An 18061-nucleotide genomic window follows, 5' to 3' on the forward strand; every position below is an offset into this window, starting at 1 on the left:
TGGTGATGGCATTTCCGAAGTAGGTTCTGACAACAGGTACCCGTTGCCCAATATTTAAGCATTTTAAGTAAGGACTGTCATCAATACCTGGGATCTAGGAGTAGGTACAGGCATACTCGGACCAGAGTTGTGGCTGAGGGAATAGGTCAGCTGAGAGTCAGGTATCACTCTCTGCAAAGGGACAAGATCTCTGAACTCCGCCTGTTTCCCCTTCAGACACTCAAGAAGAGCTTTGTTTGTTCTTCTAAGACTTTCCATGTCCTTGGCGACCAACATCATTCACGCCCGGCCCTTTAAAAGAAAGAAAGAAAAAGATTAAAAATAAGCATTGTAGATGGTGACTATACTACCAAGGAGTTCACTAGAGTCACACCATGGACTGACATGACTAATCCTGAATTCTGAACCCACATATCCCCCACAAACATTGTTCACGAGCTTGAACTCTTCACTAAACACACATCACCTCTCCACAATGTGACTGCAATCTTAAAATACCCTATTGTGACCTGATCACAAGAACATCTACAACCCAGCTGTATCTAGCATGTTCCCCAGCAGGCATTTCCACCTCCCTGAGCTACATCGTACCCCAAAGTTTTAACACACTAAAATATACTTCTTTTCAGCCTCCCACAGTTTACTGAATTTGAGACCATGTTAAACCGCAGTTTCATGAGGCAATGTGGCCTGGAGCGAAGACACCCCAAACATCAATTAGCGTAGTAAACCAGTTCAATAGGTAATGTGGACCATTCCATAATAAGAGTTCTAGGTCAATTAAAAGCTGAAGGGTTTTAATGCAAAATACAAAAATTGGATCTGCAGACTCCATGGCATAAAGGCTATAAAATGCAAAGTCATACTGACAATATAAAATCTGAAAAAATTCTAAGGCCCAAATGAGCAGCAACATCAGAAAGAAATTGCCCAGCATCCGTAGAGGAACAGGAAAGTCTTCCAAAATCTGGCTCCCCCGAGAATCAAGGGGTTCTTATACACAATGCTGTCATACCAAATTAGCAAAACTGCAATATCATCGTGGTGTAAGCAAAAGTATCAATTTTTTAGAAAATCAGAACGCAAGAATAATGCATGTCCTTACCATTACACAAAAAGTGCACATCTCTTGTAACCAGCACCCTCCGATATCACTCCTTCCCAATATAAACACCCCACAATGACAGCTTCCCCAACAATAACGTTTTGAACAAAAAAAAAAAGACAAAATAATCAAAAGGTTGGTGGCCAGCACCAGACCCGCTAACTTGGCCAGTGCTTATTTATTGCTTTTTAGAGCTAAGTACGAACACCAAACCTTTTATTTTTGCCAGTACTTCAGAAGTTTCTATTACTGTGCGAAAAAAACAAGCAAAGATGTGCCTAGGCCCTCTTTCAATAATGAGCCCTCTTCACTCATGATTCAGCAGTTCTAAGCCGAAGGCTGGAGACCTGTTTTAAACAAAGGAACAGTTTATATACATTTTGTCATTGGGGCATCTGTGAAAGATACTCCATATCTGGCATTCCAAAAGAAAATCTGATTTTTATAGACAATGCTGATGGTAACTCATGTAGTGTTAAAAGTTGTACTGACATCAACCCTAAAATCTTCAAGACATTTAGGAAAACTCTGTTAAAGACTACTGACATACAGAGGGTTTGCAAGCATGATGTGGTGGGGAATGAATACATTAGTTGCACTGGTTTAAAGGAACATATAAAGGCACAGTGTTATGTGTAGGGTGCATTTTATACACTGTTACCAGAACGCTTTAGAATTTTATGTTGAAATTATGTTGTGGAATCTCTTGATGGGAATTCTGGATTCTAGTCAGTTGTTAGCTGGATCTGGGAGATGCCAAATTCATAAATCACAGCCAATCAACTTCTCCTATTCACTGATGATTGTCACGAGAATTTGGCAACTATTCCACGGGATCTGCTTTATTTAAGAACAGCACATTTCATAGCAACAGCTTGGATTTGAGCTTGCTGGGTGAAATTCGCCACCTAGTCTTTCAGTACTAACTGCAACATTGGTGAGAGTCTTTTTTTGGAATTTTCCAGGCATTGTGAGCTATGTCTCTGTCAATCTGTTAAACACAACAAGATGATGGACCGAGTCCTGAAACTTTTCAACCACTCTGTTGGAAGGCGGTGACCCCAGGGGTCAAGCAGACTCTCCTAACCCCCTGGAACCTCCTCTCCCACAGTTACTGCGAGTCTTATCGAGGGGGGGAGTCCCCACCGAGGAGGACTGATCGTACACACTGTCGACACACCACACTTATGAGCGGACACCACACCGTGATTCTTTATCAAGAAAGACTTTATCAAGATCAATTAAAGAGCATTACACAGCGATCGAAGGATCGCGAAAGTCTCGTAACGAGGGGTCGGGGAAGCGGGACAGTCTTAGGAGGCCAGTTGGCACACCACGTACTCGGCGCACAGTTCTCAATCCTCGAACTGGGGGTACGGGTGCTGGCGATGGGACTTGCTGTCCTACTCACTTCTGGTTCAAGATGTTTGTGCGGGTAGCGTCGATGGTCCAGCCGGACCAGAGAGTTTGTCAAGCCGCGACGAGGTCAGCAGGGCTTGGGCAGGAGTACTCCGTCGTACTCGTAAGTAGATGGGGCCGCGACAGCGTCAGCAGGGCTCCGATGTTCAGGTCTTGTGCTTCAAGAGGGATCCGCGACAGCGTCAGCAGGGCCCCGATGGTTCAGTTCCATAGGTTCTAGGAAGAGCCGCGACGTCGTCAGCAGGGCTTGGTGGGTCAGAGTCTGTTCTCCTCGAAGTCAGCCGCGATCAGATCAGCAGGGCTTTCTTGTCCAGGATACAACTGCCGATGAGGTGGAAGGCAGGCTGTCTTACAGTCGTCAAGCTCTTTGATGTCTGGACCCTCATAGGCAGGAGGCCGGAGGTCCGAGGGCCAGGCGCCTGATCGTCTGGGCGGTTGGTTCTTTGATGCTTTAGACCATGCGCCCATGGAATCCCAGACGCCCATCAGGACTTGGAGCCAGCTCACTAGGAGGCCCAAGGTGCAATCGAAACCAGCCCCGGGGATAGTTCAGAGGTGTGAGGGGAACCAGTTCCTCGGAAGGGGGCCGGGGGTGTGATGGAAGTCTTGGTTTCGGGTACTTGATGAGTCGTTCACCCCCTGGGTGGATTTGGGCGCGCCGGACGCGCAGGCTTAGCGGCAGTCAGGAGCAGCCAGGGCTGCCGAAAGGAAAGAAGGCGGCCGGCCGACCGGGGTGGCCAAACATGGAGTCTGATGGTCACGTGTACGGGTGCAGGCACGCAGTCTGGGGATCGTCTCAGGTCCAGTGTAGGAGGATTATGTACAGTTCTGGGTGGACGGGAATCAGTTCCACCCGTAGATCTGGGGTTGCGGAGAAAAGCGAGGACCACGCCACGAGGCCGGGTCCAACATGAGTCCCCTCCAGCTGAAAGACGAGGGGAACTACCCATCCTCTTGGGGGTTCTCCTCGCTGAGGCGGAAGAAGCGGGACAGGCCGTCTGCGTTGGCGTGGTCGGCACCAGGCCTGTGTTCCACAGTAAAATCCATCCCTTGGAGGGAGATGGACCAGCGTAGCAGTTTAGGGTTCTCTCCTCTCATTTGCATGAGCCACCGGAGAGGACGGTGGTCGGTCTGGACCCGGAAGTGGGTCCCGAACAGGTAGGGCCTCAGTTTCTTCAAGGCCCAGACTACTGCGAAGGCCTCTCGCTCGATGATGCTCCATCTCTGCTCCCGGGGTAGTAGCCTCCGGCTGATAAAGGCTACCGGATGATCAACCCCCTTGTCGTCCACTTGGGAGAGCACGGCCCCGATGCCATGTTCGGAGGCGTCGGTCTGAACCACGAACTCTCTGGAGTAGTCAGGGGGCTGTAGGACTGGAGCGGTGCACATGGCTTGTTTCAATTCTTCGAAGGCCTTCTGACAGGCGGGGGTCCAGATAACCTTCTTGGGGTTGGCCTTTGCTGTCAACTCGGTGAGGGGGCCTACAATACTCCCGTACCCCTTGATGAATCTACGGTAGTACCCTGTGAGACCTAGGAAAGCCCGCACCTCGGTCTGGGTCGTGGGGGTCTCCCAGGCATTGATTGCGTCTATCTTGGGTTGGAGGGGGGCCACGAGGCCGCTGCCGACCTGGTGCCCTAGGTATACCACTGAGCTTTGTCCTATTTGGCATTTGCTAGCTTTAATGGTGAGCCCGGCTCGACGCAGGGCGTCCAACACCTCCCAGAGGTGGTGTAGGTGCTCGGCCTAGTTAGCACTGAACACAGCAATGTCGTCTAAGTAGGCTGCACTGAAACTTTCCAACCCAGCCAGGACCTGGTTGACCAGTCGCTGGAAGGTGGCGGGGGCGTTTTTCATGCCGAAGGGCATGACTCGGAAGTGGAAATGGCCATCTGGAGTGGAGAAAGCAGACCTTTCTTGGGCCCTCTCCGTGAGGCCGATCTGCCAGTAGCCACTGGTGAGATCGAAGGTACTAAGGTACTGAGCCGACCCTAGGCTGTCAATCAGTTCGTCGGCTCGTGGGATGGGGTGTGCATCGGTTCGGGTGACTGCATTGAGTCCGCGGTAGTCTACGCAGAACCTTAGCTCGGGAACGGTGCCGGGGGCGGCCGCCTTCGGAACCAGGACCACGGGACTAGCCCATGGGCTGTCGGAGGCTTCCACCACTCCTAGGTCCAACATTTTGTCGACCTCAGCCTTGATGCAGGCTCGGACTCGGTCCGGGACTCGGTAGGCTCTATGCCGTACTGGAGGGCTGTGCCCGGTGTCCACGTCGTGGACGCACCAACTAGTGACGCCGGGAGTGAGGGAGAAGAGGTCTGCGAATTGGCCCAGCAAGTGGCGACATTCCTCACGCTGCAAGGGGGTTAGGGAGGAGGAGAGACTCACTCCCTCTACGGAGCCATCTTGATCCTTTGCACACAGGAGGTCGGGTAGAGGGTCCGTTTCCTCTTCCTCTCCGTCGTCGGTGGCAAGGAGTAACCCTAACTCAGATCGCACAAAATGGGGTTTGAGCCGGTTTACGTGTAACACCTTCAGGGCGTTCCTGGCTGATTTCGTATCAACGAGGTAGGTGACCTGGCTCTTGCGCTCTTTCACCTCAAAGGGTCCAGTCCATTTGTCCTGCAAGGCACCAGGTTCCACTGGGGACATGACCCAAACCTGTTGGCCTGGTTGAAACTCGACCAGAGTGGCATTCTGGTCGTACCAGCGTTTCATCTCCTCTTGGCTGGCCTCCAGGTTGGCCTCGGCCAGCTCGCGAAACTTCCGCGTCTGGTTCCGGAGGGCCAGGACGTATGAGAATACGTCAGGGGTGTGCTCGGTGGGGCTGCCTCCCAGCCTTCCTTGACCAGGCTGAGGGGTCCCTGGACGGGGTGCCCATAGAGCAGCTCGAAAGGGCTAAAACCCAAGGATTTCTGGGGTACCTCTCGGTAGGCGAACAGGAGGCAGGGCAGTAGGACGTCCCACTTGCGTCGCAAGGGCTCCTCAAGACCCATGATCATCCCTTTCAGGGTGCGGTTGAACCGCTCAACCAGGCCGTTGCCCTGGGGATGGTAGGGGGTGGTGAACCTGTAGGACACCCCACACTGTTGCCAGAGGGACTTCATGTACCGGGATATGAAGTTCGTCCCTCGATCGCTTACCACTTCTCGGGGGAATCCCACCCGGGAGAAGATCCCCATGAGAGCCTGGCCCACGACTGGGGCCGTCACGGTCCGGAGGGGGATGGCTTCGGGGTATCGGGTGGCGTGATCGACCAGAACCAGAATGAACCGGTGGCCTAGGGATGTCCGGGGGTCCAGAGGTCCGACGATGTCGATCCCCACCCTCTCAAAGGGGGTACTGACAACTGGAAAGGGCTGGAGGGGAGCCTTGCGCTTGCCTCCGCTTTTGCCGCTAGCCTGACACGTGGGGCAGGACTTGCAGTGGCGTTCCACATCGGCCCGCATGTGGGGCCAGTAGAAATGGGTCACTAGTCGCTGGAAGGTCTTATCTTGGCCCAGATGCCCTGCCAGGGGCACATTGTGAGCCAGGTTAAGGAGGAGTCCACGGAAACGTATGGGTACCACCAGCACGCGGGCTGACCCTAGGTCCGCGGTCTTCTGTTCACTGTACAGTAGGCCGTTTTCCCAGTAAAGGTAATGGGAGCCAGACTGGTCTCCGGCGGCCTGGGCTACGGCCTGTCGGCGGAGCCCCTCTAGGGCAGGGCAGGAGGTCTGCTCTTGGCAGAACTCCTCTCGGGACGGTCCTCCCTCTTGGCGCCACTGGGCCAACTCGGGGAGATCTGCTAGGGTCGGGGCTGGTTCGACAGCTGGTCCGAGGGGACCTTCTTCGGGTGCGTTCTCTTCGAGGGAGGACTGGTCGAGGACCGTAGGGTGCTCGCCGTCCTCGGGTACATCGGGGGCTGAACTGGGGAACTCAGGCTCTTCGTTCTCGGGGTTGGGCATTTTGGCGGCCATGGCCCGGGTGCTCACACAGGCCCAATGGGGTAGTCCTAACATGACTAAATGGGTCCTTCTCTCCACTTCTTTCCACGGGGAACTCTCTAGGTCATTCCCCAGGAGGCAGTCTACAGGCATATCCGTGCGAACTGCGACCCGCAGATCGCCCGAGACCCCCTGCCACTCAAACGGGACCTGTGCTATCCTGCAGGTGCGGACAGAGTTATCGGCTGCTATCACCCGACAGGAGGTGTGGGGGATGATCATGGACTCAGGGACTAGCGTGTACCTAACAGATGTGATGCTGGCTCCTGTATCCCGAAGGGCTACTATGCTGCGCCCGTTAACCTTCACTGTCTGGCTGTACTTTTCTGTGTTGTCGGGCAGGTAATCTCCTGGGATCATCTCGCTATTCCCCAGGGAGGCTAAGACCATGGCTGCGGGTTCCCACTCCCCTTGTTCTTCTATCTCTTCTTCTTCTAAGGCTACTGAGGATATCTGTCTAGAGGAGGGCCCAGTGGGAGTGGGTTTCGGGGTCAGGGGGCATCGGGGGTCACCGGCATAGTGCCCGGGTTGCTGACACTTGAAGCACGTGGAGCTGGGGCGGAGCCCCGGGGGTCCTGCACTCGGGGCGGCTCTCGTCGCGGGAGGAGAGCGCGGGGTCTGGTTTCTGGGGGGACTACGCTGAGGCCCTGACTGGGAATTTTGCTGCTTGCCTCGACCTCCTCCACCTCGCTGGCGGAAGGATCCTTGGTCGTTCCGTGGGGGGTCTCCCCCGGGCGCCTTCTGGACTCGGGTGGCCACCCATCGATCGGCTTCCACAGCCAGTTTCCGTGGGTTGGCGAGATTGCTGTCCAGGAGATGCTGTCTTAGTTCCACAAAGCAATTTGCGGACAGGTGTTCGTAAGCCACTAGGTCGACTAGGCCCTCGAAGGTGGTCACATTGCTGCCCTTGATCCACCCATCTAGGGCCCGGGTGTAGTAGTTCACATAGTCCACCCATGTGGTGCCAGAAAGCTTCTTGCACTCCCTAAACCGCTGGCGATACATTTCCGGCGTCAGGCCGTAGCGGAATAAAAGAGCGTCTTTCATGTGTTGGTAGGCATTCATGTGTGCCATCGGTAGGTCCAGCAGGGTATCTCTCCCCTCGCTGAGGAAGCGGCTCCACAGGCCGGCCCCCCAGTCCTTCTCCGGGACCCGGTGAGCGGACATGGCCACCTCGTATGCTTTGAACCATTGCTGGATGTCGTCTCCTTTGTAGAATTCCTTTACAACGTCCTTGGGGATATGCACCTTCGTTTCTTTGGGGACCACCTGCTCCCCAAGGCCCGGTGATCCGGCTGCTTCTTTTTTGGCTTTCAATTCGATTTCCTTGAGGCTGCGCTCGTGCTCGAGCTGAAGTTTCCGTCCTTCATGCTCCCTCTGGAGCTTCTTCTCCTCTAGCTCCCCCTGGAGCCGCAATTGCTCCACCGCCAACTTTTTCTCTGCGAGCTTGAGTTCCCCCTCTAATTTGAGGCGTGCTAGTTCGAGTTCGTGGCTTCGGTCACGTTCTCGCTCGGTCATCTCCTCCGATGACTGCTTTCTCCCGGTTGCTGGGATCCGGGTTGATTGCTGGATTCTCTCACCGGTCGGTGTACCGGGTTCGGTCTGTGGCCTCCCTCCCTCGTCTTCGATCGGGGGAAGAGATGCTCCGGACTCTACCCAGGCGGTCAGCGCTTTCTGGAAATCTTCCTTAGTACTTAGTCCGGTACTCGGGATACTTAGTTCTTTGCAGAACTGCTTCAGCTCTTTATGTGTGTAATCTTCCAGGAGGTCCTTGTCGAATGTTGTCTTCGCACCAGCTTCTGTAGTCGTCATCGTCGCTCTTTCTTTGTGCGTTTGCTGCGTGTAGGATCAGGTAGTGTGTCAGTGGTACGATCTTTAGACGTAGGTTCGTATTGCGTCGCTGCCACCAATGTTGGAAGGCGGTGACCCCAGGGGTCAAGCAGACTCTCCTAACCCCCTGGAACCTCCTCTCCCACAGTTACTGCCGAGTCTTATCGAGGGGGGGGGGGGTCCCCACCGAGGAGGACTGATCGTACACACTGTCGACACACCACACTTATGAGCGGACACCACACCGTGATTCTTTATCAAGAAAGACTTTATCAAGATCAATTAAAGAGCATTACACAGCGATCGAAGGATCGCGAAAGTCTCGTAACGAGGGGTCGGGGAAGCGGGACAGTCTTAGGAGGCCAGTTGGCACACCACGTACTCGGCGCACAGTTCTCAATCCTCGAACTGGGGGTACGGGTGCTGGCAATGGGACTTGCTGTCCTACTCACTTTTGGTTCAAGATGTTCGTGCGGGTAGCGTCGATGGTCCAGCCGGACCAGAGAGTTCGTCAAGCCGCGACTAGGTCAGCAGGGCTTGGGCAGGAGTACTCCGTCGTACTCGTAAGTAGATGGGGCCGCGACAGAGTCAGCAGGGCTCCGATGTTCAGGTCTTGTGCTTCAAGAGGGAGCCGCGACAGCGTCAGCAGGGCCCCGATGGTTCAGTTCCGTAGGTTCTAGGAAGAGCCGCGACGTCGTCAGCAGGGCTTGGTGGGTCAGAGTCTGTTCTCCTCAAAGTCAGCCGCGATCAGATCAGCAGGGCTTTCTTGTCCAGGATACAACTGCCGATGAGGTGGAAGGCAGGCTGTCTTATAGTCGTCAAGCTCTTTGATGTCCGGACCCTCATAGGCAGGAGGCCGGAGGTCCGAGGGCCAAGCGCCTGATCGTCTGGGCGGTTGGTTCTTTGATGCTTTAGACCATGCGCCCATGGAATCCCAGACGCCCATCAGGACTTGGAGCCAGCTCACTAGGAGGCCCAAGGTGCAATCGAAACCAGCCCCCGGGGATAGTTCAGAGGTGTGAGGGGAACCAGTTCCTCGGAAGGGGGCCGGAGGTGTGATGGAAGTCTTGGTTTCGGGTACTTGATGAGTCGTTCACCCCCCGGGTGGATATGGGCGCGCCGGACGCGCAGGCTTAGCGGCAGTCAGGAGCGGCCAGGGCTGCCGAAAGGAAAGAAGGCGGCCGGCCGGCCGGGGTGGCCAAACATGGAGTCTGATGGTCACGTGTACGGGTGCAGGCACGCGGTCTGGGGATCGTCTCAGGTCCAGTGTAGGAGGATTATGTACAGTTCTGGGTGGACGGGAATCAGTTCCACCCGTAGATCTGGGGTTGCGGAGATCAGCGAAGACCACGCCACGAGGCCGGGTCTAACACACTCACATTTAGTCACAGATTTGGGTTTAATCCATTGTTCATATGCTAACCAGTCTTGACCATGTTCATCATGGGAACAATCCAGTCCCAACTGCCAGACCAGGTCCTGACTGGACCGGAAGCAAGCATCCTGGGACCGGTTTCGAGGTATCAACCTCATCAGCCAGGCTAACTTGAATCCAGTGGCACAGCGAGCAAGGGACCCATGTCTGGGCATACCCATAGCCACTTCGAGTAAACACAGCATTTTCACCCTGTCAAACTTTTGCCCGCTGGCCTTGAGAACTCAAGCAGGCTGTTGGCCAGAGGGTTCAACCTTGCATAGGAATCTCAGCAGACAAATTCACTGCCACTCAATGGCCTCAGGCACTCGAGCGGATCACATTTCTACTGACATGTTTGCTCGATCCTGCAATCTTATCAAAAAAACGAACGCTCAGGTTGATGATAATAATATTGTTGATTTGCTAAGACCAGTTCTTCTTCACAGTCTTCTTCGTATTTAGACTCAAAAAGAGTTGAAAGGGTTAACATATCTTCGACTACTGCATGCTATAGATGTGCAGCTAAAACTCATTTGGCAAATTCTAAAAGTTGACCTGAAATAACAAAACCTGCTTGAAAGGCAAGAAAGCGAGACATTCTGCTAGGGTTTGTTAGGGTGCTCAAAAAGTAGTTTTAGTGAGTAAACAAGTATTACATGTGGAGAACAGTGCTGCAGGGGTTGGTGTTGTTAGCAGAGTAGTAATGTCTATCAAGATGGTGAATCAGTTGCCTGCTAACGGGAAGCATGGGGACCCTACATGCTTGATAATAATTGGAGACGTTGAAGTTTTAGTCACATTTGGATTCAGTGTATTCAGTCTCCATTTTAATTCCTGATTTATATTTCAAGTAGTGGAATCACATTGACCTTTAACCATCTGACATACATATTGTGACGTTTACGTTTTGGAGATCCACCTTGGATGTGATCGCTATTTTCTAGAGCAAGCTACTTTCAAGGACAAAGTGATACACACCAAACTGTAAGTTGCTAAGAGAGGGTATAACATAATATATATAAAACATCGCCGCCACCGATGACATCATGGCCCTGCTGGACAATGGAGAAACCGTGACCCTCATCCTCCTGGACCGGTCAGCCGCCACACCCTACATACACGCCTCCACAACGCTGGGATCCGAGACAAGGCTTTGGACTAAACTACCTCCTACATCTCCGGCAGAACCCAGAGCGTCAGCCTCCCCCTTCCCGCTCCGAAGCCACCGAGCTCATCTGCGGCTTCCCCCAGGCCTCACCCCTCAGCCGGACATTGTTCAACATCTACATGGCAACGCTCGCCCGAGCTCAACATCATCTCCTACGCCGACAACACCCAGCTGATCCTCTCCCTCACCAAGGACCCCCTCACTGCCAAAATCAACCTCTACGAAGGAATGAAAGTCATCACTGAGTGGATGAAGAAAAGCCGACTGAAGCTAAACTCGGACAAGACGGAAGTCCTCATCCTCTGCTCCACCCCCTCGGCCTGGGACGACTCCAGGTGGCGGACTGCACTGGAGAACAGCTCCAACACCCACTGACCGTGCACTCAACCTGGGGTTCATCCTCAACTCTACTCTCTCCATGAGAAAGCAGGTCAAAACTGTCTTGTCCTCCTGCTTCAACACCCTCTGCAAGATCTACAGGTGGATCCCCACCGAAACAAGAAGAACAGTCACCCAGAGCCTCGTCAGCAGCAGGTTGGACTACAGAAACACCCTCTATGCAGAAGCCTCGACCAAACTCCTGAAACGACTTCAACGCATTCAAAACGCCTCGGGAGGCATGATCCTCAACATTCCTCGCCGCAGCCACATCACACCCCATCTAAGAGACCTGCACTGGCTGCCCGTCAACAACAGGATCACCTTCAAACTCCTCACCCACACACACAAGGCACTCCGCAACACCGGGCCAGCATACCCCAACAGACGACTCAGCTTCTACACCCCCAACCGCCAGTTCCGCTCTGCCGACCTCACCCTCGTCACCATCCCTGCATCCGAAGAGCGACCTCCGGCGGCAGATCGTTTTCCCACCTGGCTTCCAATACCAGACAAAAAAACTCCCCATCCTCCTACGGCAGACCCAGGACCTGCTAACCTTCAGAAGACTGCTCCAGACCTGGCTATTCAAGCAGTAGCAGCTAACCCGCCCCGCCACCCCTCCCCCCCCTCCAGCGCCTTGAGACCCTCACGGGTGAGTAGTGCGCTTTACAAGTGCTCTGATTGATTGGGCTCAAACCCTGGTAACAATGGCACACAGCAGACAGGCTTAACTTGGGGAAAGTAAGCAAAATATTTAGCACTAACAATACAATTTAAAATTCAAAACAAGACAATACAAATCCAACAACCAATTTAAAGACAATACAAATCCAACAACCAATTTCAAAAAAGCCATCATAGATATGAAAACCAGCACCCTGCTTATCTTGCAGACAAAGTCACCATCTCTGGTGTTTCTCAGAACACCATCAGACTGCAAACGAAGAAGTATTGAAAAGTCAAACACAAGGCAGCAGGCCTTTTCCAACTATGCACCCAGATCTGCAACAATATCCCCATATCCATCAGAACTGCTCCAACACTTCTCCAATTTAGCAAATAATTGAGGACATAACTTTTTTTTAATAAGGCTCACCTCTTTAAAGAACACAAATACTCCATATGTAAGAGATCTGCTTCCACTGTAAGAATGCAAGATTAACGTCCTGCCTGTATGACTAACTATACAAATATTGATGTAAATAGCACCTATTATTTTGTATTTCATTATTTTACAGCACTACTCTTCCCAGTGTAGGATGTGGTCCAAACTATGACTGGTCAAGACTTGGAACCCTCACAGAACTATGTTAACGCTATTATAATCCTCTCTAAATTGCTGGGCACACAATGATCTCTGTAGCAAATGTCTTGACCCTCTGAAATATTTTACAATGGAGCCTTTTTGTGACCAATTAACTAATCTAGAACAGACTAAGTGTTAAATAAGCCCTTGTTGCCAATCTCTTTGCAGACGATGTAACTAAATCTATAAGTTGACTGTCAGACTCTGCCTTTCAAGCTCAGTGACTACACTCCCTTTCCTCTGCCACACCTTGACCCCCAATTTATGAGTTTCCAGAGTAAAGTTTGTTTCCACTTCCAGAACTGCATACACATACATATTAGTAGCGTGTGTCCGAGTGAACATCAAAACAACTATAAATGTCAATACGACATACACTTGCCCAGGACTTTAAGTGGGCTGGGTCTCACCGACTCGAAACGGGTCTCTATCAGGCTCTGTTTTGTGCCCTGGCACAAGCGGTCTGTTTTTTACGGACTTCAGTGACAGTAGGAACATCAATATGGGAATGCTCACTTCTCACTAGTGGAAAAGTTACGGCATGACGTCATGCCACTGTGAGCGTTGTAGGGGAATCCTTTAAAGAGAGTCCTTTTCTCTCTAGATTTCCCATCTCTTTTTGAAGCTCAGGAGCAGCAACATTGTCGTGTTGTCACCAGGGCTTTAAGCTGAAGCTTTTTCAATATTATATACAAGCCATTGTTGCGGCTTATTTATCTTGTGCACCGAATAAACCATAGTCCTGACTTGTTGTAGGTATGATGTTACTTGTATCATATATCTGGATGCAATGATAGAAATAGCAAAATACGAGTCGAGCGGTATACTATGTTAAGCACAGATTTTTAGTTTAAGTGTTTATAAGCCACGCCCTTAATTACAGTGGCCACGCCCCTTTGAGACCCCGCAGTTTTTTCATCCCACATAAAGCCCTGCCCTTGACCAACATATCTGCATTATACTCAGGGTAAGATCCCCGATCCCTGGATATACACTAGTTGCTATTGAAACCCATGCCACACAGAACCATCCTTTAATATGCATGCATTCCTCCTATAACCTGTGAACCCCCAATCATAGCTACAATTGTCCTTGAACGTTGTAATATAGGGATCCCGCCTTGCATGGCCACACTCCTGCTCAAACCTGAAAACTTGTCACAAGGACACCCCCATTATCGTAAACTGCTCCCCACCACCACCAACTCACATAACTTCCGCTGCACGACTCTTTACAACTAAGCCCTCTCCCCCAAAAAACACGCCAAAGCCCTATATGCGACCTAGATCCCTGCAACCGAAGTAAGTGTATCCTGTATTCTACCTTGAACACATTAAAATTCCAACGCTGCATCTTGCCAATGTGCCACCAGCAGGCTAACTGCCCTCACCTCACCTGGACTTGTTCCCCAGCTGTTATCAGAGTTCTGAAATGAGACGTCCATGTGTCTGCGCTCTGATTGGTGGATTAATTTACCCGGCATGCACAGTGGTAACGGACAACTGAAAAGGAAGCCTATGGTCGCCTAACGTAAACAATTCGGTCGTTAGGGGGCGTGGCCATTGCGTATGCTTCTGAGCGTTGTATTGGCTAGAAATTGCGACAAAAACTAAGTTTAACGCGCTAAAGCCAATCGAACAGAAGAAATACGACGCTGGCGGAAACAAAAGAGACTCAGCTAGACCTGCCAAAGAGTGCGAAAGGGGATTCTTTTGCACTGTCGCAGACCAGCTAAATACCACGGTGGCCTTCCTACAAAAGATCTGTTGGTAGTTTCCGTACTAACTTCCAAGATTGTAGTAGTCACTGACCGTTTTTGGACCTGGCGAAGGGCAGTATGTACCGCGGCCAGCCTCTTAGACTATGCAGTAATAACACCCGCGCGTACACGTAGAATTGCCAACATTCTATCACCATAAAGAGAATTTTATAGGTGTCAAAATAGCTAATTAGCTTAACGATAATATCATTGAAAAGGACGTAATGTTGGCGTTCGTTTGCTAATGCATTTCCATTGCACTCGAATTGACTAAGAAAATACGCATTAGTAAAGCCAATAACTTTCCCCTTTACAAGAAATTAGCCGATATTATGGCTTTGCCTGTGCTGGTTACTGATCATCCGCAAAAATAAGCACTAGCCAAGCAAGCGAATCTTACTTTACTGAGGTGATGCATACAGACGTATGAACCGAGCGCGCCAGGACCCCTCGATTCTAAGCTGACTCAATGAAAGAATTCAAAATTTGCAAACATTCGTGAAAAGAATTTTCAATTCTATTAAGGACAAGGAGGCGAGGATTATGCTTTCTCATTTCTTTAATGAAATGCTCAGCAGCCAATCAAAAAACAGAACTACAAATCCCATGAACACTTGGGAATGACCCTAGAGGAAACACTATATAAGGTCCATAAATCAGTCTTTCTTCCTCTTTCTTTGGGTAATAAGTTCGACATCAAAAAACAATCCAAGGTAAAGTAACAGCATCAGCTCCAAGCAAGCCGCCGAAATCCACAGGATCTTGTAGACAAAGATGGAAGTATCCGGGATCCGTGCGCAAGGAGACAGAGGAGGCCCACGAGGCGTATCAACCATATCACTTCTGGTCAGAACCTGAAACAGAGACAGAGCTGTAATATCCCAATCATCGAGAAAATAAGATATACAGGGGAGGGAAAAAAGAAAATTTCACAACTGTAACAGTATGCAATTTATACAGTACATGATAATACCAAATAAGTATAATCCGGGTGGGATAATCCTCGCCTCCTTGTCCTTAATAGAATTGAAAATTCATGTCACGAATGTTTGCAAATTTTGAATTCTATGTCAGGACAGGAGGCTCCGATTATGCTTGTTCAAAGCTCGTCTACTACTACAGAGGCAACACTAACAATAGGTTTATAATAGAATTGCTTGAAAACAGAGTCCGAAGACCAGTCTGCAGCCTTCATGATGTCAAACAAAGTTACACCCATGGAGAAGGCTTTGGAGGCCATTGCTCCCCTAGCAGAATGCGCCCCAAACACAGAAACATCAATGCCTGCCTCGGACATGAGCCAGCGCACCCAGCGAGCTAAGGTAGCTGGTGCTACAGGACGAAAAGGCTTCTGCAAAGCAATCAACAGCTGACCTTGCATATCTGCGCGCAAAGAAGCGGTACTCACCTCGTAATCCTTCAAACATTGCACAACACACAGATTGGGGTGATCCGGGAAGGAAGGATACGTTATGGATGAGGTGTTGGTTTTAGTCCTTCTGGAGAGAGTGAAAGTAACACCTTCGGGAGTGAAGGAACGGCCCGCCAGGTCTAAAGCCCGAATATCCGAAACACGTTTGCAAGAAACTAAGCATAATAACATTGTTAGTTTTGCAGACAACTGTTTCCGGGACAATAGAAGATTAGAAGGCCAGGCCTCCAAGTATCTCAAGACAATCGAAACATCCCACAAAGACACGTACTTCGGAGTGGGAGGTTTCGCAAGGCGAATTCCTTTCAACAGTTTGGAAAGCAAATGATGTTCCCCAACAGGTTTACCATCAACGTGGACATGACCCGCCGAAATGGCCGACCGAAAACCATTAACAGTCCGGTATGCAAGACCAGACGTGGCCAAGGAAGTCAAGAAATTTATGACTAGACTGATATCCGCCGAAACGGGATCAACCTCCCGTTGAACACACCAATCACTCCAGCGTTTCCATGCTCCTCGATACCGCTTGTGGGTATTGGGAGACCAGGCGTTACTGATGAAGTTGGCAGCTTCGCTAGAAATGCCTGGGACCGACCAACGATCCCCGAAATTCGCCACGCTAGTAACTGGAGAGTGCCGGCGAGAATGAGGGGATGCGGATATCCGAGAGGATCCAGCAACAGATTCTGTTTCTGGGGAAGAAGGAGAGGAGGCGCGCAGCACATTTCCAGGAGAACCGGGAACCATGCCTGAGCTTTCCACAAGGGAGCAATCAGAATCAGCTCCGCTCGAAAGCGTTTGGTGTAAGCCAGGACTCTGGGAAGCATCATAAACGGGGGAAATGCATAGCAAAGAGTCGAGGGCCACTGTTGGAGAAAAGCATCCGTGGCCAGAGCTGATGGGTCCGGTCTCCAGCTGTAAAACTGGGGAAGCTGCGTATTGAGGCGAGATGCAAAAAGGTCTAGGTGACACTGGCCCCATTGATGAAGAATGGTGCGGAAGACTCGAGGGTGGAGTCTCCAGTCGCTGTAGTCCCGAAGATGACGGGAGTGCCAGTCCGCTACCTGATTGTTGCGGCCCGGAAGATACTCGGCAATAACTGTGATCTTCCGGTGAAGGCAAAAATGCCAAAAATCTTTGGCAATCTCCGCTAAAATCTTGGACCGTGTCCCGCCCAGCTTGTTCACATAGCGGACTGCAGATACGTTGTCCATTCGGAGAAGAATGCAACAGTTCGCCTGCAAGGGGGAAAAGCACCGAATCGCAAAGGAACCCGCCAGGAGTTCCAGGCAATTGATATGAAGAGATAATTCCTGGGGCGACCAACGACCCCCCGTCGAGATGGATCCGCAACGGGCTCCCCAGCCCCATTGACTGGCATCCGATTCAATCACCAGTTCCGGAGAAGACCCGAACAGGGCTCGACCGTTCCAGGCCTCCATGTGGTCTAGCCACCATTGCATCTCCATCCGCACTTCCTCCGAAAGAGGAATTTGATCTGAATATCGGAGACCCTTTCGGAGATGTTGGATTTTCAAGCGTTGCATCGCCCGGTAATGTAAGGGACCCGGGAAGATCGCCTGAATGGAGGACGCTAGAAGGCCCACTACACGTGCCAACGACCTCAACGACACAGTCTGTCTGGAAATAACAGACGTCAACTCTCTCCTGATGTAACGGAGTTTCTGGTTGGGTAAGAGTAGTTGGCAAGTCAACTAATCTATCCGAAAACCCAGAAATTCGATAGACTGCGCGGGAACCAAAACCGATTTGGGAACATTGACTAGAAAGCCCAGAGTTTGTAAAAGGGTGATGGACCACTCCAGATGCTGAAGGAGCTTGTGAGGACAATCTGCCATAAAAAGAATGTCGTCCAGGTAAATAATCAGCCTGACCCCCCGGGAACGAAGATGCTCCACAACCGGCCTCAGCAATTTCGTGAAGCACCACGGTGCTGACGAAAGGCCGAACGGGAGAACTTGATATTCGTACCATTGACCCAGCCATTGAAACTGGAGAAACCTGCGATGGGGGCTGTATATCGGGATGGATAAATAGGCATCTTTCAGGTCCAGACGGACCATCCAATCCCCTTCCCGAAGGAGATCCCGCAGAAGATGGATGCCCTCCATCTTGAAATGCCTGTAGACAACCCCGCTGTTGAAATCTTTCAGGTTGAGAACCAGGCGAGATCCGCCTCCCTTTTTCTCGACCAGAAAGACTGAGCTGACAAAGCCCTGAGGATGGCGTACTGT

General features: G+C 51.2%; 1 protein-coding gene across 3 annotated transcripts in view; it reads right to left on the bottom strand.

Annotated features, from left to right (window-relative positions):
- Positions 1-14076, bottom strand: part of MIIP (migration and invasion inhibitory protein) — a 52236-nt gene extending 38160 nt beyond the window's left edge. For 2 of the 3 annotated variants that reach the window (XM_086921281.1, XM_086921283.1), the window contains exons 1-2: positions 14008-14076; positions 88-291 (exon numbers count right to left, since the gene is read on the bottom strand). In XM_086921281.1, the coding sequence (XP_086777407.1) occupies positions 88-279 (192 nt within the window). In that variant the 5' untranslated portion in view covers positions 280-291; positions 14008-14076. Of the gene's footprint in view, positions 1-87; positions 292-13935 lie in introns of all 3 variants that reach the window. The other variant, XM_086921282.1, reaches the window with a different exon arrangement.
- Positions 14077-18061: the final 3985 nt, after the last annotated feature.

The sequence above is a fragment of the Lissotriton vulgaris genome, chromosome 5 (genome assembly GCF_964263255.1).
Source record: "Lissotriton vulgaris chromosome 5, aLisVul1.2, whole genome shotgun sequence".
NCBI lineage: Eukaryota > Metazoa > Chordata > Amphibia > Caudata > Salamandridae > Lissotriton > Lissotriton vulgaris.